At 38.9% G+C, this 22,191-nt stretch overlaps 1 protein-coding gene and 1 long non-coding RNA gene across 2 annotated transcripts in view; both read left to right on the top strand.

The window, feature by feature from the left end:
* The window catches only part of LOC105390966 (inactive dipeptidyl peptidase 10), a 135,043-nt gene that overhangs the window by 7,444 nt on the left and 105,408 nt on the right, over positions 1–22,191 (top strand). Inside the window, exon 2 of the mRNA XM_048628095.1 lies at positions 13,871–14,031. Within this exon, the coding sequence (XP_048484052.1) occupies positions 14,002–14,031 (30 nt within the window). The 5' untranslated portion in view covers positions 13,871–14,001. The remainder of the gene's footprint in view (positions 1–13,870; positions 14,032–22,191) is intronic.
* LOC125490141 lies at positions 19,466–20,787 on the top strand. The gene is made up of 2 exons (XR_007267494.1): positions 19,466–19,863; positions 20,198–20,787. It is a non-coding gene; the product is annotated as an uncharacterized LOC125490141 (long non-coding RNA).

Raw genomic sequence — 22,191 nt, 5'->3', positions numbered from 1 at the left:
AAAACCTGTAGGTATTATAGTTTATGTTATATAAATACTAGTCTCAGTAACAAACACACAGTCATTACCACACAGACAGACAGAACTAAAAAAAAACATTATGCAGGCATGAATATAGGTACAGTAATACATATTTATGAGCTATCACAATAATATAATGCAAGATACTAGTGTACTTTGAAAACATTAATGTAACAAATAATATTAATTTCCAGTAAATGAATAAGTAGCACTGATTGATTGATGTGAACAATGCCACATATATTTAATACAGAATCATAAAAAAGCAACAGTTGTTTAATTATTCATATTTCCAGTAGACTACTATATAGCATAGCATTAGACATGTAAGATACAAGAAGATATTAGCTGTCGACAATGCTACAGATGTTTAATACAGAAACATAGACAGCAAGGGTTGTTTCATTAATACTATTTTCAAACATCAGACTAGTTACATAACAATAATACCAGTTAGATAACAGTTTAAAGTGTTTTGATATTAACATGAGGTATAACCAAAAGTTAGGAACATTATAATGATAGGATTCTACATGTAAAAACTGGAATGCCACTAAAATATGTAGAATGCACAGGTTAGAAAGGACAAAACTGCAGTTTGAAAGCAGTGTCGGTATGTTATTCAATTCAAAATCAGCTTGATATAAAATAACAGCGCCTATGATCAAGTATGAACACACAAATTCCAATGCAGAATGGACACTAAGTAGGTAAATGACACATTGAATAAAAACAAATATATTAAATAGCTCAGGTAGAAGATTTAGGCAAATTAACACCAAAAATATGCTCTAGATCAGCTTCAGAACGGATCAGGAAGGCTGGGGAGACATCAGTTTGCCTTGCATATATTCTGCCATCCCTCGTCCAAGCATGCTTCCAATTAGCAACTAAAAGCTTGAGTTAACGTAGCCTAATTATGAATTCCAAATTACAGCTAATACGGCCTACATTTCTTGACAGAGGTTTCAGGTTGCTTCTTGAGTACGTTTTAGGTAAGCGTCCACTTATTGGTATCGATATCGTAGATATAGGACCGGACGGATTTTCATAAATGTATGGAGAAACGGCGTCAGCAATGCCGATGAAGTGGACGCACTGGTGTGAATTTCTATACAGAGACTACTGAATGTGAGACAGTGTTTCAGATTAGCGTATTTTTTAAAATAGAGAAATTCTTTATTTGTGCCAAAAAACACGGACACGGTTACAACCAACTGAATAAGAACACATGGCGGTCTTATCGGTTAAAGCGATTTCTTCCAGGCAACCTTTGGCAAATAAACATTGGGTTACACGTATTTCTACTTTATAAATGTATTCAATCCATGTAATCTATTTAGCACTACATTCTCGAAGATGCAGTTACGATTTAATTAACATTGACCTACCCCCGAACTCGACCACTGATAAAATGATACCTCATATCCTGAAAATGTGTACAAGCAAGTTGCTTTGCGTGCAAAGCGTCCATTAAAACTTTTCCCTGTTGAAACAAAGTACATTGTGGGGAAGTAAGTATTTCAACAATATTATTTGGGAAAAGTTGTCCAGTTTGACGAGAACTTCCTTTTATGCCATTAGATGTAAATCTACCGCATTTGATCTATCAAACCTTGCCATGTTTTATTTTTGGTAAAAAGAAAGATTTAGTGCCAATTTCTCCATAGTCGGTTAGAGCATAACCAGGTATTAGTGGTTGAATTTGGACACATCTGTCAAGAATTTAATATGGAGATGACGTATAATTGACAAACCATCCCTTGTTGGTTAGATAACCAACTATAGAGAAATTGGGGCTTAGATTTTGATACGAAGACTCCCGATCGCGAACTTGATTTGACAAGGATTTTCCTCGTTTTGACTCGCCATACCGCTCCAGGCACCTACCTAATTCCTTCTATGAAAATTGGTTCAGCCCTTAGGTTTCGTCACATATCATTTTAACCAGTATCCCCTACTTAAGGACCTGCCTACCTGACGACACAGGTTCCCTAGAGCTTGACAATGTAACGCGTGCTTACTCAACAATGAATTACAAGACTGAATTATTCATTACATTTGTCTCCCTTTTTCATATTGAAACACGCATAATGCTGGCTCCGTCCCACTGTTGGCTTTGAAACACATTATTCAGGCTTAAGAGACAAATGCTGTTTGAGGTTGTGGAGTAGGCTATGGAGGTAAGACACAATTTTATATACGGGTAAATGAAATAGTCAGTATTAAAAGACCATATTATAAAAAGGCCCGTTAAATGGCAATAGGCCCGCCCCCTATTACATTGGGACTGACATAACACTCTGGCGAAAAGTGGTTGCAGCAATGCACCTCTGCCTACCCCGCAAGGGAGTACATTAGTACAAGGCGTGAGTGCGTGTGTGTGTGTGTATTATAAAAAGGCACTTGGTTTTTATGGAGATGCTATGTTTTGTTGTTTCCCTTCGAAATATTTTAAGGTATTTAGATATATTGCTCATTTACTTTAACAGTATAGGGTCAGGACAGGAATAGATTTAAATACGTTTAAATGTTTGGTGCAATTCACTCATAAGCTGGGTACAGACCGGCCCAACGAACGCCCAACGATGGATATTTTTCATACATAATACAGGGCAGATTGCAGCAACGAAGGTCAACGGAACCCGTTCGTTGGCGTTCGTTTGGCCGGTCTGTACGCAGATTAGAAGAGTTTTTTTTATAATTAATACATACATCTTCTTCTTAGCCGTTTTCAACCTCAAAGGTGTAGGCCTCCTTCAGTCTATGCCACTCATCTCGATCTTGGGCTATCTCTATCCATTTGCTACTGGATGTTTTCCTTATATCGTCGGTCCATCGCATTTGTGGTCGACCATGAGGGCGTGTCTCACCATACGGTCTCCATTCCAGCAGCGTTTTGCACCACGAGCCATGTTTTCTGGCGACGTGACCAGCCCATTGCCACTTCAGGTTCGCTACACGTTTGATGACGTCAGTGACTTTGCTTTGTTCTCTGAGCCATTCATTTCTCTTTCGGTCCCTCAGTGTCACTCCTACCATCTTGCGTTCAATTGCTCTTTGTGCCACTCTGAGCTTGGAGAGAATCTCTTTTGTAAAAACCCAGGTTTCGGCCCCGTATGTAAGCACAGGTAGGATACACTGGTCATGTATACGAGCTTTCTGCTCAGCCGTGATGTTCATTTTTAGAGCGAATTCAATTTTGGAGTAGGCTGCCCACGCTAGTCTTATGCGCCGATCAATTTCATTGGTCTGGTTTTTCTTTCCCATGACGACTTCTTGACCAAGATAAACGTACTTCTCTACATACATACATACATACATCCATCCTGACGTCCCTCAGCAGGGACAAAGGGCTTTGAGAAGATTTCTCCATCTGACTCGATCTTGGGCAGCGGCTGCGCGATCTTCCCACTCCATCCCCACAACCTTTGCCTCGCTCTCCACAGAACGTCGCCAGTTGTTTTTGGGCGGCCTCTTTTACGTCTTCCAGGTGGCTAATATAATTAATGCTACCACTAAAATTCAAATTTTATAACGGAATAACCATTTTGTAAATTTCTAGTTTGAAACTCAATTATAAGTAAAATGTGGTCGATACAATCTGTTTTATTCACTCCATCCATTGTAGTGGTGGCTCTGTAGCGACAGCCGACACCCACTCAATTTGCTATCAAAGGAAACAATTGCCTCGTTTTCAGAGCTAAAGCCATCCATTTTCCATTATGCTGTTATCAAAAAATAATAACTAGACATTGAGAACAATTGGTAATGACAATTACTTCTAATGATACAAAAAATGTATTTTAGATCCTTTCAAAACTTTGGTACGTTCATTCATAGAATAACGAGTACTAGTACTGTACTTGTTATTCTATGGTACATAAGATGATAAGATGATGAATTTATCAGATTACATAAAAAACTAATCGTAAAGTATAGCAATTCTTGAAAGAGACAACCTTATCACTAAGAAAGATCTCTACAGGCAACCTTAAAAAAGTCTAAACCTAAGTTTTAACAGGTCTTAGTCCACGTTATCTCATCCGATCAAGCTAAGAAGATGAAAGAACAATGAAGCGCAAACTGATAACAGATAACAGTAAAGACTTAGGTACAGAGTGTGCTTGCGAATAATTTGGATGATTTAAAATTGAGATAAGAGAGAAACTTCCACCTTTGACTAAATTTTGAAAGCTTTAATTAAGGTAAGCGTCCACCTTTTGGCATCATACGCAACTGACGCATCGCATTTAGTATTTAACAAATTACTATACTCTGTCCATTATATTATTGGTTTTTAGACAGTTCAAATCCCATACATTTTTGACGACTGCAAAGGAAAAGCAACTTTACTTACCAGACATAAGGACACGTCAAAAATACAATAACATAGTGGAAGCTCTATAGTTACATAATTATATTAAAATTAGCTGTTCCCGCGAGCTTCGCTTCGCCTTAAAAAGTAATAAATAACACGATAAAAAGTAGCCTATGTGTTAATCTAGGCTGTCAGCTAACTCAGTTCAGCCGTTTTGACGTGAACAAGTATCAAACATATAAATGAGATTATAAAAAAAAAAGTATCAAACATACACAGATACATACATACTCACAAACTTTCGCACTTATAATATTAGTAGGATAGGTCCATGTGCAATATTATTATTTACTGCGAGACACCGGTCATTGCCCTCCTATCTGAGCTGGCAGCACAAAGCTGGCTTCAGGCTGAATTATTCATAAACACAGTGTGTACGGGCACATAGGTCACTAGTGTGAGTGTTTGTGGTCGTATTACGCGTCTTTCGTTCGTAAGGTCGTGGGTTTGAATCCTACTGACATTTTGGTATACAGGTACCTACACATGGTAATTATGTTTCCAAAAATACGAGGAAGTAGTATGTCATCATCATCAAGACCATCACTTACCTACGAACAAAATTTATTCGAGCCGTTTTTCAGTGTAAGAGTAACAAAATTCCTGAAAAACATAAAGGGACTACGAAGGGTTTCTTTGTTGTCAATATAATTATTGCAACCAAAGTTTAATTACCCGTAGCAACCTAGTCTACCTACACAGCATAGGTAGATGCTCAGAATAGCAATTTAGTGTGAAATAATAATTGATTGAATTTGTGGACGTGTGGGCAGCAGATTGTCGCGTTATTCGTTCAAACAATGGCGTCGCCCGATGAAAATAGAGGGCCAAATTAATAATTAGCTTGCCACTGAGCAAAACAAGTGACGTTTTCAATTAAATTTTCGAAAATTGTGGAGGTGTTTATATAAACTTTGTTTAAATTTAATTTAATTATGTCTAAATTTAATTTTAATTATTTTAATTTTTCCTTTATTATTCTTTAGTACACTTGACCCCTCTTTAATCAAAATATCCTTCCACCCTAAGGTTGTCTTGTCGCTTTAAGCGATAAGACCGCCATTTTTGTACATAGTTTATAGTATTTAAGTTATGTAAGTTTCTTTTATGTGTGTGTGTACAAATAAAGAATATTCTATTCTATTCTAAATTGACAAAGTTATACATTGCTAGTTCCATATTTTTAAACTCCAATGTTGTACATATATTCGAATATGACCAAGATGGTGTGTCACTTATACAAAAACAAAGCAAAAAACTATCCTCGTTTTGTTTTCCGCGCGGAAAAATATTCTCGATGCGGACACGGCCTAAGTCCAACCTAATGACATCCATTCATCATCAGCCAATAATCATCCACTGCTGGACATAGGCCTCTCCCAAGGAGCGCCACAACACTCGGTCCTCGGCCTTCCTCATCCAACCACTACCCGCCACCCGCCTAAGGTCGTCAGTCCAGCGGGCAGGAGGGCGTCCCACGCTGCGTTTGCCTGTTCGTGGTCTCCACTCGAGAACTCGTCTACCCCAACGGTTATCGGTTCTTCGGCAGATATGACCATTATGACATCCATTGGTACTATCATAAAGGGGTGGTAGAAGTAAGTTATTATTCGTCGAGACATTTCTTTTGCACTGACACTTCATCCAGTCCTAACATAAAATATAGTGTTCAACTTACGTGAACTGAACTCTAACAATGTAATCCAGTTCACAAAACCCCGAGTGTATTACGAGTTGCGAGTTTAAGCACTTAAGCTAAACTTAAGGCGGCCTAAGTTATCACTTAATTAGGACTTAGGAACACCGCTTTTAATGTAATTGTTAATCGATACATTAAAAGTTTCAGTTTATAGGAAAAAGTTAGCGGTGGTTTTCAGGACTTTGATGAGGTGCACTAAAGTTATAGCTAGTGAACAATAATAATAACCTATAGCGCAAAGACAAATCGCTTTAGGTCCAAAACAAATACATTTTGCCACACCCGGCCTACCATTGGTTCCTCAATGAAGATAAAAAATTCATTGCCAATAGGAAATAAATCCAGCCTTCACATTTTCTGAGAAATGGTTAAGTTGCCACTTGGCAGTTTACGACATGTGGTACAGACATGTCCATATTGAAAACATCTGACAGTCGGGTTGCCCACTGCCGACAACTCTCTCAGCACAAGCTTGCTTGTGTTGGGGTCCACCAACCCGTACTAGGCCAGCGTGGTGGACTAGGCCTAATCCTACTGGAAGGAGACCCGTGCTCCAGCAGTAGGGACATGATGGGTTGTGATGATCTATGGATGTACCGTCGAGCGGCGTGTCATCATCATTGGCCACTGCATCTTGACAGATGATTGTTACAGCGGCTGTGAACTTTTTCATTGCTCGTAGTGTATAAGTAGTCGTCAGCCGGCAATCCGCACCTTTACTGTTTTCTATTTGTCTGTCGAATGTATAAATCCTGATTGACACTCGATTCGTAATAAAAGTCTGCGACATTATCCGAAGGAATGCTCTCAAGATGCGATTTCGGTGAAATGAGATACATATTGGATTCGGAAAGCAGTAAATAAGTAATGGCTTTCCACAGTGAGACACATTTTACACTTTGGATGTACAGGATGGAACTTTATCGATTTATTTATTTATCGATAAATATCAGCAGGTAGTTTAGCCAGAATTCTAGTAGGCAAACTGGGCACGAAGCATACATTTTGTAGATGGACATAGGCCACTACTAAGGAGCACCACAGCACTCTATAATCAGCCTTCCTCATGCAGCCAGTACCGGCTACATGCCTAAGGATGCTTCCATAGAGTATCGGGTTCCCTGTATTTACCTGTACCGGTAACCTGAAAGCGCTCATGACATTTTAAAATCCGGGGAATGCTCCGTGAGTGCGCGCTTTCGCATGATCTGGTTACCGGTACAGTAGATACAGGGAACCCGATTCTCTATGTAAGCACCCTAAGGTCGTCGGTCCAGAGGGCCGGAGGGCGTCCCACGCCACGATTGCTTGTTCACGGTCTCCGCTTGAGAACTCGTTTATCAGTCCCATCATCGGTTCTTGGGTACTGCCAATTCCCTTATGGCTCTATCAATGGCATGGCAGCCTTCCAAGATTTATTGGGCACACACGAGCAATGAAAAAGTTTCACTTAGAAAATGCCGACACCAAATGGCCCGATTTTATAAGACATTTAATTTAAAATTTGACTACTATTATCTATTATCTCATTGCAGACAGACGGCGTCATTATTATATTATTATTAGCGTCAATTCACACGTACCACAACCACACCACGTCGCAGCGACATAATGTGGTCAAGCTGTGGTTACGTGTGAATAGTGTGGCAGCGGCTTTTTGCAGTTGCGTTTTGACAGCGACAAAATTTCGATGTGGTTGCGGTGTCGCTGTCGTTGCGATGTGGTAACCACGTCGTCGTGTGCAGTTAATACGGAGAACAGGTGGCCGCGGTGCCGCCGCCGCGTGGCGGCGTTGCCGTTGCGATGTGGTCGTATTACACAGGTGGTCGATAACAACGTCAAAATGTGGCACGTGTGAATTGGATTATTCATTTTCAATACAAAATATACGCCCGACCACACGGCGTGGTTGTTGTGTGGTTGTGGCTGTGGTGTGGTTGTGGTACGTCTGAATTGACCCAAAAATTCTTTATTGCACATAAAAAACATTGTACAAAGGCGAACTTAATGCTACTAGCATTAAGTTCGCCTTTGTACAATGTTCTTCTTTGCATTCTCTACCTTCGTCAATATTTTTAGTTCAGGAGTAATTTGGTTCTATTGTCCCTGGAACTATTTAAATGTTCGCGAGTGTATTTGCAAATCTAGAGTGACCCCACCGGTACTGCGCGTATAAGTTCGTGACAGTGACTCACAAAAAAACTAGCAGTGGCGTTTTTTCGATTCACAAGATCTGATGTAACTCAACCTGCGTACAGTCTGCAAAAAAGATATGTACAATCAGCTGCATAAGTAGATATACACTTTTGTACCTTGTCAATCTAACAAACCGCCTATCCATTCATTGAAGCATTGGCGGCTTGTCAATTTGACAAGGTACAGAATTGTATAGCAACTTATGCAGCTAACCGTACTTATTTATAACTCCTAGCGTAAACATTTGAATTGACGGGTAGGTGACATGAAAAATACTTACTGCTTTACTGCCAGTTTCAATAACTCTATCTACCGATGACTGGTAGTTACCCAGCCCCAGTGCCCCAGCAGTGGGGACGTGATCGTGATAGGTTGTGATGATGATGATGATGATATAACACGAAAATGTTACCGATAGCGGTGGACACATATCTCTTTTGCCGTCTGTATATTACATTAGCCGCAACAGCTTTGAAGTTTGCGGCATCCCATTTGATTGATGGCCGAGGCGGGGTGTTATACGTTGTTTACTCACATTTGTACACATTCATTTATCTTTTCATGCAATGTTAGTTTCATAGATATTTTTAGTCGTGTAATTTGTAACGTCGTGTCTAGTAGAGTAACTATACTATTGCACCTTGTCTAAACCACAAGATGTAGATTTCATTTACACGAATTTCCAAATGTAAAGATCAAAATTTGTTCATAATGACGAGATGAGTCAGTATTTTTGGGCTTGCTGTACCACCTTTGCAACCACCTACCTGAATAGTACATCTGTATAGGTAATATAATATAATATAATCTGTATATCGTGCCATAAAATAATAATAATATTATATCTATGGTAAAGAAGCCACTGAAATAAATGAGGCCACCAAGCTATATCGTATTACCACCCCAACATACGGAAGTACTAATCCTTTTTATGTACATATTTAGTAAAATGAACATTCTTTTGTTAACTGTTTAATAATTTACCAATAAAGTCAGAGATTTTTTTTTCAATTATTATTTGTTAATTGAGACCCACTTTCGGATTAATACCCCTTTTTCCAGTAAAAATATGATACTATACATTGGCCATATTGCAAAAGAACTTATGAAAAACGTAACTTTGTTTGGCTACATGATTTTTTGATATGAAATTATCATCAATTTAAGTAAATTTCAGGATACGGCTTTTTCATATATTTTAACATTGAACTTTACAAGTTTCAGCGAAAAGCCTACAATGAATTCCTGAAAGAATCGCCTATCATAAGACTAAACTGAATAAGTATAGTGAAATTCACTATGATCTTGGGTCTAGGGTGTTGATATTTATATTTAGTATGTATCTATCTGTGTTTTTGTGCAGATATGTCAGCTGTCCGATACCCATAACATAGGTTCTACCTAGCATGGGGTCGGGTGGCCGTGTGTGAGATGTCCCCACATATTTATTTATTTATTATTTATCTCTTTCAGGCACACAGATACACAGAACGTATAACCTTAGAGTTCTCCTCTGGTTCGAGATTAATAACTTTATACTTAATTTCACTCCATTTATAAGCTTCCCCCAGCCATGTCGTTAGCGAAGCGTATTTTGTGATAAATTATGTTTTACGAAAGTAACAACATTAAATAACTTTGAAACATAATTTTGACTTTAAGCTTTACATAAATATGTGAAACACGTATGTTTGATATTGTAAGAGTAAGAAATTGTGTATAATAGAAATTTTATGCAAAGATTAAGGATACTGAGTGTGGCTTAGAAGCAGGAGCTATGCAATTTAATTAAAAGTGGATCAAGCGTAGAAACAAATAAATGTAAAATATGACTTAATGTCTGGTTTAATGCTACGGGCTAATGTATAGTTTAGTCGTAGGAAATGAACTTGTGGCGATTGCGTTATAGTTTTTCTATCAACCAGTGTCCGAGTGTTAGCTTGGTAGGTCATAACGAGAGTTACATGGATAATCTTCTTGTTATAGTGTCGACGACAAACCAACAAAGTCGCAAAATAATATGGATAATAATAATATTGAACCCTTTCTGATCTATTAAATAATTAGTTCATTGATAAGATCTCCCCTCCTGCCATAGGAATCAATAATAAATGTTTAAAAATAATCATTTCCATCCCTCCCTTTTACCCTCTTCTTACTTAGGTATATTATAAATGCGAATGCGAAAGTTTGTGAGTATGTATGTGTGTATGTTTGTTACCTCTTCACGTCAAAACGGCTGAACCGATTTTAACGAAATTTGGTATGCAGTTATCTGACTCTTTGGATTAACACATAGGCTACTTTTTATCCCGGTATTCCCATGGGAAAACTTTTTAATGTCAAATAATAGCCAGGGCTACCGCCACTGGCTGTTCTGGGCTATTCTTAGGAATAAAAGGACTACTAATTTATTTCTAAAACTCCAGACTGAAACCACTTAGCTTAAGTAAATGCTTAGCTAAGTAAATAACCTAATTTTAAATAGACCCTAATAGCATGGCCACTGAATAAGCTGTCCTTTTATAGTCACGGGCTAACTAGGGATTGCAATCTGGTACAACGTTCAATCCAGCCGGAACTTAATTATAATAGACCCAGTTGTCTGAACAACCGTACAACTTAAAGAAATGGATTGCAAATATTGCAATACAACCTAATATACATTTTAGGATAATGTTACTTACTGTAAAATTTATTTTGTTTTAACTCTATCGAAGATGTTTAATTTGTGATTTTAGTATTTTGATAATGTCAATTTAAATTGTTTAAAGAACTTTAGATATCTTTTGCCTAAGTTCCCCGATACAGGTTTATAGTGTGGAATTTGCAACCACATCTAAAAATGTACTTAAACAATTTGTTAATAAACGTTTTTTACTTTTTAATTATGTGATAATTCAAGTGCATATTTTGATGATAACTTACAAAATGCGATCGATTTGCTAATGATTAAACTATGTTTCCCCAAGGATATAACATCATGCTAAAGGTTGCTATTAAGATTAAAATCTAAAGTTTAAAAGTGTCTCCTGTGAAAGTTCTTGAAAAAAAAACTACACCAGTACCTACATACATCGATGTTGCTATAAAGATTCGTACACACTATCCTAACTAATATTATAAATGTGAAAGTAACTGTGTCTGTCTGTCTGTAACTCTTTCACGCCAAAACTACTGAACGGATTTAAATGAAATTTGGTATACATTATGGTCTAGCTAGACCCTGAGAAAGAACATAGGCTATTTTTTATCCCGGAATTCCCACGGAAAACTTTTTAACGTGAAACGAAGCTCGCGGGAACTGCTATGTAATATAAGATGTTGCACATGTACAATCTTCTTCTTCAAGTCGCGTCTTCCGATTTCCATCTTGGAGTCCGCCGCAGAGAACAATAATAGGGAATATGCAAGTGATTCAAATAAAGGTCAAATATTATTTTTAATAAACTTTGTTATTTCAGAATTATGCATTTATCAATATTTTTGATTATAATTCATTTTTGAGCAAGTAAAAAATTGTTGAAAAGTACAAAAATACTTCGGTAACTTTAAATCTTTGAAACGTGACGGATTTTCTTAGAGCGGATGTGACGATATGTCAATCTCATAATAATATATGCCCATAGAACTGAGCGTCGGCGCGACTGGCGAGACTCATTATTCTGAGCCGTGAAACGTCGACGATGACGTCACGTCACACTCCTTCACACAATGTTTTGGGCGTTTATAGTGAACGTATTGGTTATCAATTTTTAACTTTCTTAAAAATACCTTGAATAACATTTTTTGGCGTTGATTTTTTTAGTATAATAAAGCGATGTAAAACTATTGAATAAGAATATTAAAAAACATGCATATTCCCTATTCTCCAGTGCTCAGCTGGAACCACCGATGTCGTTTGCCACCCTCCTCCTACTGACTTGCATTTTCCCCTGTGTTGTTTTAACGTGGACATTAAAATAGTAAAATGTGTGGACATCTCGCACACGGTCATCCGACCCCAAGCTAGGGCTATAGTCGGATTACAGTTGTGAGCATATGTATGTATGTACTTATATATATATCTTTGACGGCCGACTGGTGTAGTGGTTAGTGACCCTGACTGCCGAGCTGAAGGTCCCGGGTTCGATTCCCGGCTGGGGCAGATATTTGTTTAAAGACTATTTGTATTTGTACTCGGGTCTTGGGTGTTGATATTTATAATTAATATGTATCTATCTATGTATTTGTGTAGATATACCAGCTGTCTGATACCCATAATAAAGGCTCTGCCTAGCTTGGGGTCGGATGGCCGTGTGTGAGATGTCCCCACATATTATTATTATTATATTATTATGTAGAATCGTATTTCAGAGATTTATAAGTCATTTGACAGCTCTATGATTCTCAATTGTCACCCTATTTCGGCTTACTATACCAACCCTTTTTGCAGTATCCTGTATAATTAACATGACTGTAACATAATCTGTACACTTGTCCAAAATTAATAATGCACATGCAGATCTTCACACCCGAATCATTAAATCGTAAGAGCCTTAAAAAAACACTTGCATTTTGCACCTTGTTCAAAAGAAATAGGAGTCAATATCATGTGTCACATAATCGAAAACAACCGATCTGTCAAAGATTTCTATGCGCATTATCAATTTTGGAGCACTGTACGTATCTTAAGAATATTTCAGTGTTTTTCCCGTGACTCGCGCGGCTAATGGCAACTTATTTTATTTCATAAATAAGAAGAACTTGCTTTGCATTTCAGTTTCTTGAACAGAAATGCATTTCTTAGAAGAGATTTTGCACTGAAGAAACTTTATGCAAATGTCGCTACGTAAGCGGCTTAGGAAAGATTGTAATGAAAATACTTTGAAAGTTATTTTTCACGTTTAATGTCTCTTGAATCTATTTATTTATTTATTTATTTATTTATTGGCATCACACAACAGGTACATTACACAACATGCAATAAAAATATATAAGTTCAAGCTTAAAACTAGTAATGCACCCTAATGGTGTGTTGACAGCATGCTAAGTTTCTTTAAAAAAAGTGAACGAATGACTTAAAACTAGTTACAAATTAAACACATTAAAGAATACATGCTATGGTTGAAACACTGATCGAAAATGGCAAAATCAAATAGGTAACATCTAATCTAAGTAAAATCCAAGATGTTGCATTTTATTAATTGCGATCTGAAAACGCCGAGACTTACAAATATATCAATATTAAAATTATTGTACACATTATTAAGAAGGTCGCAAATTCTAATTATTGGATCGTGGCGTGATCGGACAGTACTGCTCTCCACTCACGGGCACTCAGCAGAATCTCCACTCACGAGCCATGAAAAACTTCCAGTGACATAAATTCTAGTGATCCAAAAGTACTTTTGTGTAAAGTCTTTTTTTAATCTCAGATACTAAATTGACAGATTCGCAGCGGTTCATCAACAGTCGATTGTTCCGCCAATAGAACGATGCGTCACTTAATCGCACTTATCTGAGATTAAAAAACAGACTACAGCTGTTTTTATATTGTAGGCTTTACCCGAACTTAATTTCTTTGTTCCCAGACTTGCGATGCCATTGGTCCAATCGTTGTGACGTCAAACGTCGGCAGCGACCTCTGTGTGCCTGGAAGAAGTTGCTATGAGCGGTAAGCTCACCTGTGACAGTGTCTAAGAAAGTGACAAAGAAAGTGACGATGGCGGACGCGGATGCCTTCGATGATGAGGTAAGTTATGTCGAATTAGAAATAAACTCACGGGCAATGAAAAGGTTCGACTGAGAAAAGCACCAATTTACTCATAAACGGAAAAGGCTAGCTTAATGTCGCCTTCTGCAACATTGAAGTACATTTAACAGAGCGGTGGTAGCTCAGTCGGGTGAGCGCCCGCTTCTCAATCAGGAGATGCGGGTTCGAATCCCGGCGCTGACATGTACCAATGAGTTCTTTTAACTTAAGTACAATGTATACCATCGCTCTTACGGTGAAGGAAAACATCGTGAGGAAACCTGCATATCTAGATCTAGCACATCTAGATATGTGAACCCACCAACCCGCAGTGGACCAGCGTGGTGGGAAATGGTCCAAGCTTAGGAAGGCAGTTTAGACCTTAGGGATATGCACAAAGGTTCCACTCGAGAGAGCCAGGTGCAGGTACTTACTCCCCCACAGAGAATAGAATAGAATAGATCATTTTGTAAGTGGAACTATTTCATTGCCCATGAGTGTAAATACTGAACCCTTTATAGGGCTCTGGGCGATGTATGATCTTTATGAAATCCACTTAAAGTTCCAAACCAATGTAATATCTGAACTTACTTTGCCTGTAAATAGTTAATGATGTCGATTCTGACTACTAAACTAAATTTTAAACAAACAATTTAAGGGTTTTACAGCAGTACAATTAGAATAACCTGTGAATTCTATTTATTATTGGATTATTTATCATCTTCTATCTTATCAAATCAGTTCAGAAGGGCTAGTACGGTGTGCATTTGAGACGTGACAAAAGTTTTGCATCACCCTACTCACATCGCGCAGCCTCAAGAGCGAGCGCGACGGAGAACTTTTGTCACATCTTTATCGCGCCCCATACTACAGTGCCTGGACCTTCAAAAGCTCAAACAAAGAAAGCAATCTTTCTATGAAACAAATTTAAATACATACCTAATTAACTGTGTAGTAGATAGGACCTTCAAGAACAAGAGTGGACGATAATGAGCTAACTAATTAAATCCATGGTTTGAATGCTGAATAGCTGCTTTTAATTGGGAAAGAATTTCCCTGAAGAATGATTTCAGAAACGAATCTGCGGGGTTAGTCTCTAATAGGCGAACCAAGGCTCTGTCTCGTTGTATTAAGGGTGCCGATTGCGTGAAAATTTTTGTTCGTTCGATTTATTACGATTTAGAGAGCGACCCCCCGTGTGCAGTTTTAAAATAATTAGAATTGTAATATGTTTGAATTTGGAAAACAACCTTTTCCTTTGAGTGACCAACCTTTTCTAATTTATTTTACAGGCCCTCCTGTGGGTTTTTTGTTTCGGGATATCCGTTTTACTTTTTAACTCAGTGAATTTATTTTATAATTAGTTTTATACATATATATTATTTGATGACCTACTTACAAGTGAGTATAATCTTTGGATACTTTTAACGGATCCACTCATATTTAATTTAGTATTTAAAATGTACCGTTAATCTTAATTATGGTCAAATATCCCGAGTAACTCTGCTGACAAAAAATGAAGATTGACGGACCCAAATCAATCGGAAAAACTATTTGTACTACTAGGCAACCAGAAACGGAAAGAGTAAACAGAGTAAGCGAAGATTTATTCGACTACGACCCTTGCGGGTGTATAATGGATCCTCCTAAACCCCTATGTCATCCTGGTATCTCCGAAAACTATTTTCAGCCCTTGGCAAGTTTTTTATGACGAAGTTTTTTCGCCGCAGTTCTGCTCTTTTTTCTAACCCTAACTTTTATTGACTTTTTGGAAATATCTTCTGGGTTTAATAGTATTTTTATTGTCCTGAAATATTGGTACTTACATCTATTTCAGGACCTTGTTTCATGTTATTGATTTTTGATCTTCAAAATCTTCTTACAACAAAACATAGGTAACCTATAAAGATTTAAGTCGATATGGGCCGATGAAATAATAATCTATTCTCAAGCATTGTCAAGTTTTCAGTTGAATCTCAGGCTAAGTCCCAATTTCTCCATAGTCGGTTAGAGCATAACCGGAAGTAGTGGTTGACTTTTGACACATCTGTCATGCATTTTATATGGAGATGACGTTTGTAACGAAGTCGTTACAACCACGTCCAACACACTACCCGCATCTCTGAGCCAACAACAAGAACACCGCGGGGTGGGGCACCGCACAGACCACTCCGGGTGACCAGAGGGGAAGCGGGACGGCACGGCCGCCGCACCTATAAAGCACCGCAAGACCGCCGCTCCGACACCATTCGTCAACTCCAGCTCCGGCGTCTGATCAGCTCCCATCCCGTGCTTCCTTCCCACTCACCCTTATTGTATTTATGTATCTATAGCCTGCGTCGCGACGATCTAGTCTCGATAGGCGCAGCTTGGTTACCCCCTCGTTGTGACTGAGGCTTCGAGCGCGGCGCGGCTGCCATTATTAGCCCAAGATCCTGTACCCTTTATCCTTTCCTACTATTTGCTATAAATCCGCGTTTGCCCCTTCAGGGCCCTGTTTAAATAGTTAGATACTTAATAGATATCCTTATTTGTGCATTTGTGTGGTGAATATATAGTTACAAGCTGTAAGTACTAGACATATAAGTTATTATTGTAAATAAAGCGGAGCCAGTCCCGCCTAATTGTTGTATATTGTGATCCGTGTTATTCATTTCCATCCCGTACACCTACCGAGGTTATTTCCCTCCAGGGGCCTCAGGAATAAGGATAGAATAGCTAGGACCGCTTCACGGTCATATTATAATCCCCCAGGGTGACCGGAGACTCCTTCAGAGGCCCGGCACCGACTTGAGCTAGCCTAGGACCGCTTCCCGGTATACACCATTCGAGAGACATTCAGTACCAGCCCTAAGCACTAGGAAACCAGTAGTCATTAGGGTAAGTACATATTTAATATAGCATCCAACCCCTACTCTCGGGGGAGGCCAGAGAGGTCGATTCACCCAGGGGTCGCTCCCCGGTGGTCCAGACCCGCTCCAGCTGAACTGCTACATTACATTGGCGCCCAACTTAAAAATCCACTATTTTCGTCAAGATCTAATATTATTTAGCCCCCCGTAATAAATCAATAGAAGTAACGAACCGACCGACTTACCGTTCAATTTAACTACCTACCCGCAATCATTCTAAAAATAGACCAACAACCGACCGACCGACCCCGTTTAGCAAAAATTACAATTTAAAAGTAAAGAACAAAAATTTTTGTTGGTCATTTTTATTAAATTTTTCGTAACCGATTACAAACTGGCCCCGTTTTATAATAGATAATAAGTACACAACATCAAATGCCAACGTCTTGGATTTATAACCTTAGTAAAGAGGAATTAATAAGGGAGAGCAAGGAAAGGAAGCTACCGACCGTAAATTTAACCGTAGACAAACTAAGAAAACAGCTAGCCGACCACATCAGAGAAGAAGAGGAGGAGACCTTCGAGATGACATCCGAAGACCAGACCAAAACCACGAGCCAGCCGAACCTGTCGTCCATCGTGAGGGAATGGAATATATCGTTCGACACCGCATGCGACCCGGTTGAGTTCATCGAGCGTTTGGATGAACTGACGTCATCAGGTGACGTTCCGCAGGACCGATTACTCCAGGTACTACCGAAAGTGCTGAGAGGAAAACCGTTATTATGGTATAGAAATAATTCCGACACCTGGGACAAGTGGGAAGACTTCGTAAAAGACTTCAAACTATTCTACTACCCGGCGGGATACGAGAAGAACCTGCTCGAGATGATCATCGCACGCAAACAATACCACCGTGAATCTTTCGTCGATTACCTGACCGACATACAAACCCTGATGAGAAGATATGGGAAAATGACCAAAACAGAAAAAGAAGAAAGAATATACGAGAACATGAACGCGAGTTACAAGTACTACATCAAGAAGCAAGACTTCACCAGCCTCGGGGAATTAATTAGACAGGCAGCCGAGTACGAGCAGATCACAGAAGAATCCTCATCTCAACAATGGAACAACCAACCAGACCGACACCGCCAGACACCGAAAACCTATCCAGAAAGATCACCAGAACCGCGTAAAATACACGAAAAATACGACAAGAACACATGCTGTTGGAACTGCGGCAAAACAGGCCACTCACACAAGGAATGCCGGGGCAGGCAAGTACTGTTCTGTAGCCAATGCGGAGTCCTCGGGAAACTAACGCGCAACTGCTGCAGAAGAGAAACCAAGTTCGGAGACACGAACATAACCGCCGAAGAAAACCGACCAGAATACCGAATCTTCGAAGACGTGAAAATAGGGGGAATCACGTACCGAGCACTAGTTGATACAGGCTCCACCAGATCATACATCAGTAGAAACATCTATGAAGATAACTCGAGAAACGCTGATAAAGAAAAAGTCACAGATATGCGAGTAACCGTCGCAGATGGCAGAGTCATGGACGTGAAGCTCAGAATAGAAACAGAAATCGAAATACGGCAGAGAAAAATAAAACACGAACTCTTCGTGCTACCACCTTATTCACCGCCAAACCTAATCATCATAGGTATAGATCTCCTTAGAAAAGCAGGAGCCACAATAGTCTGGGAAAACAACACCGAAAATACACCGAAAAATGTCCAGGAAACTAACCAACAGGAACCGCAAGTCGTCGCACAAGAATCAACACCACCGAAAAATAATAAAATCAACGGCCCAAGTAAGTCGAAATCCCGCAAGCACAAGAAAATACCTAGTCAACAACATCCACCAAGATATCCCGACACAGCTTCAATCCAGGAACGAAAAGGATGGTTCGAGAGGAAAATGTTCGAAACCCAAAATTCACCTGAAAATGACCCAACATTTACGTTTAAAAACGGCTCACTCCATAAACAAATTGTAATTCCAAGGTACGGGGTCAAGATAGACGCACAATCCCAATGGAAAATATGCGTTCCGACAGTGAAAAGAAGGTCGATTATCGAACAACACCATAATGGACAAGCAAAAACAAGATACCTAAGCACCACAAAATTATTAAAAAGTATTGCCGAAACATACTACTGGCCCGGGATGTACAAAGATGTTCTTCATCATATGAAAAAGGACAAAGAACGACTAAAATCATCATCATCAAACTCGCCGCAACCAAATTCCACCGAATCGAAGCAATAAGTTACCTACCGACGACGTCATCACCCATCGCCAGATGTGCCTAGCCGCGGTACTCATGCGATGCCGAACGAACCGATTATTCCAAACCTACCCTCAGTCATCAATAATGAAGATCGAAGATAAATAACCGTAAAAAGTTAAAACATTCATATATTTATGACCTAGTCAATCCGTACCGTACCGTATAAATCTTATTAACTGTGTATAATTAGTAATTTAATTAATTATAGATGTATAACCGAAAAACCACAATCTGTATTAAAAATATAGAAATAGGTACCTAAAAATGTAAACGCAAATGCACACATTTAATACCGTCCGTCCGTAGTATAACATAATATAAGTAAATAATAGACACACAGATATGTTAAACGTATAACAACCACCTTTTTACATCCAAGTCACAGGTAAAAATTTTGCTCAGACTTAGAATAAGGATTGTAACATTTTTGAACGCAGCCCAATACGTTACTCTGTGAACGTACATAGGTTAGAATTTTGGTTGTTAATTCATTGTCAAGTGTCAAACCGAGTAAATTTCAGCAGCGCAAGGGCACATGCGCCGTATAAATTTTAACTTTTAATTGATTTGCAATGTAAAGAACTTAGTAAATTGCATCCGTAAATAACCGAAACTATATTATATAAGAAGGAAAATGTATACCGAGTACACAATAAGTTGTACATAGCCTACAATGTAAGTAAAACCAACCACGCATTTTATCCTTGCTCATGCTCATAAAAACAAAATATTCACAATCTTTTGTATAGAAAAGAATACCGAATACACCGTTTCCGTCCGAATTTACCTGCACTAAGCAAAGATGAAATGCTCATGTACTATTTACCTTATAATCTTGTTTTTTTTTGCTAAAGTAAATAATAATGCATACTGCATACCGAAAAAATGTAACTTGTAATAATGACATAAAGATATAATACCGAATGCACAAATAATCCCGTAAAAATAACCGTTTAACCGCATAATCCCCTTTGACAATATGTATACAGATCTTGTGAATTTTTATCAGGTAAAAATTCTACCGTTGAGGGGGGAGAATGTAACGAAGTCGTTACAACCACGTCCAACACACTACCCGCATCTCTGAGCCAACAACAAGAACACCGCGGGGTGGGGCACCGCACAGACCACTCCGGGTGACCAGAGGGGAAGCGGGACGGCACGGCCGCCGCACCTATAAAGCACCGCAAGACCGCCGCTCCGACACCATTCGTCAACTCCAGCTCCGGCGTCTGATCAGCTCCCATCCCGTGCTTCCTTCCCACTCACCCTTATTGTATTTATGTATCTATAGCCTGCGTCGCGACGATCTAGTCTCGATAGGCGCAGCTTGGTTACCCCCTCGTTGTGACTGAGGCTTCGAGCGCGGCGCGGCTGCCATTATTAGCCCAAGATCCTGTACCCTTTATCCTTTCCTACTATTTGCTATAAATCCGCGTTTGCCCCTTCAGGGCCCTGTTTAAATAGTTAGATACTTAATAGATATCCTTATTTGTGCATTTGTGTGGTGAATATATAGTTACAAGCTGTAAGTACTAGACATATAAGTTATTATTGTAAATAAAGCGGAGCCAGTCCCGCCTAATTGTTGTATATTGTGATCCGTGTTATTCATTTCCATCCCGTACACCTACCGAGGTTATTTCCCTCCAGGGGCCTCAGGAATAAGGATAGAATAGCTAGGACCGCTTCACGGTCATATTATAATCCCCCAGGGTGACCGGAGACTCCTTCAGAGGCCCGGCACCGACTTGAGCTAGCCTAGGACCGCTTCCCGGTATACACCATTCGAGAGACATTCAGTACCAGCCCTAAGCACTAGGAAACCAGTAGTCATTAGGGTAAGTACATATTTAATATAGCATCCAACCCCTACTCTCGGGGGAGGCCAGAGAGGTCGATTCACCCAGGGGTCGCTCCCCGGTGGTCCAGACCCGCTCCAGCTGAACTGCTACATTACACGTTTAATTTATAAATCAATCCCCGTCGGTTTGATAAACTACTATGGAGAAATTGGCACTAACTCTCGTGTGTTGTAATATGTACATGTATTACCTTGCTAAAGATAGATAGATAGATAGAATATTCTTTATTTGTACACACACACATAAAAGAAACTTATATAACTTAAATACTATAAACTATGTACAAAAATGGCGGTATAAAGTATACATATACAAAGGTATACTCGTAATATCTAAACCAATGATGTTTTTCCCCAACTTATCTTTCCTTGTAACCCAAATATAATATCGGGCCAATCAAACTGACCAGCTAATTGCTACAGTTTGTCTGTTGATTCAGAAAAGAAAGGCAACTCCCAAAAGAGTACCCGCAAGATAGCAGATAATATATAATAAATATAACAATAATATGTAGACATCTAACCGACTCCAAACTAGGCAGATCCTGTACTTAGGAAATTTTCTGATACCTGCTGCAGTCACCAAAACAACAAAAAAGACACCAAAATAGCATTAGGTAAAGTACAGTCTAACATTGTTATATATTATTCGGCTACGCTCTATATGGCAAAATATCTGACAACCCAAATTTTAAACAACAATTTCATACATTTACATAGTTTTGTCTCGGGACAAAGTTAGTAAATGTAGAGGTTAGGTGCTGGTTAGAGAGAAATAATTATTCGTCTATAATACTGTAGGTACTTTCGATGCAAAAAGTCTACTTTTTGAGAGTGTCTTTTTTAGAAAGAAAGAAAGAAAGAAAGAAAGAAAACGTTTATTCAGTGCACTGCAAACACACACCAAATACAAACAAAAAAAAAAAAAAAAAGTTAAAAGTACACAAAAAATAAAAATAAATACAAGGTAGGTACAGTACAAGGTCCTGAAAACGGAAGTGGATCCTAACTTTTAATTACAATGATAAAGACTTTTCAGTTGGACTGTACAACTACAAAGGAAACAAAAACAAAACTTAGGTGTGTGTTGCCAAGCACCGAAACGGACGGCCTTTACACCTGTGACCACGATCGCAATA

Source organism: Plutella xylostella, chromosome 20 (genome assembly GCF_932276165.1).
Source record: "Plutella xylostella chromosome 20, ilPluXylo3.1, whole genome shotgun sequence".
NCBI lineage: Eukaryota > Metazoa > Arthropoda > Insecta > Lepidoptera > Plutellidae > Plutella > Plutella xylostella.
This window is presented reverse-complemented; position numbering and strand designations above follow the sequence as displayed.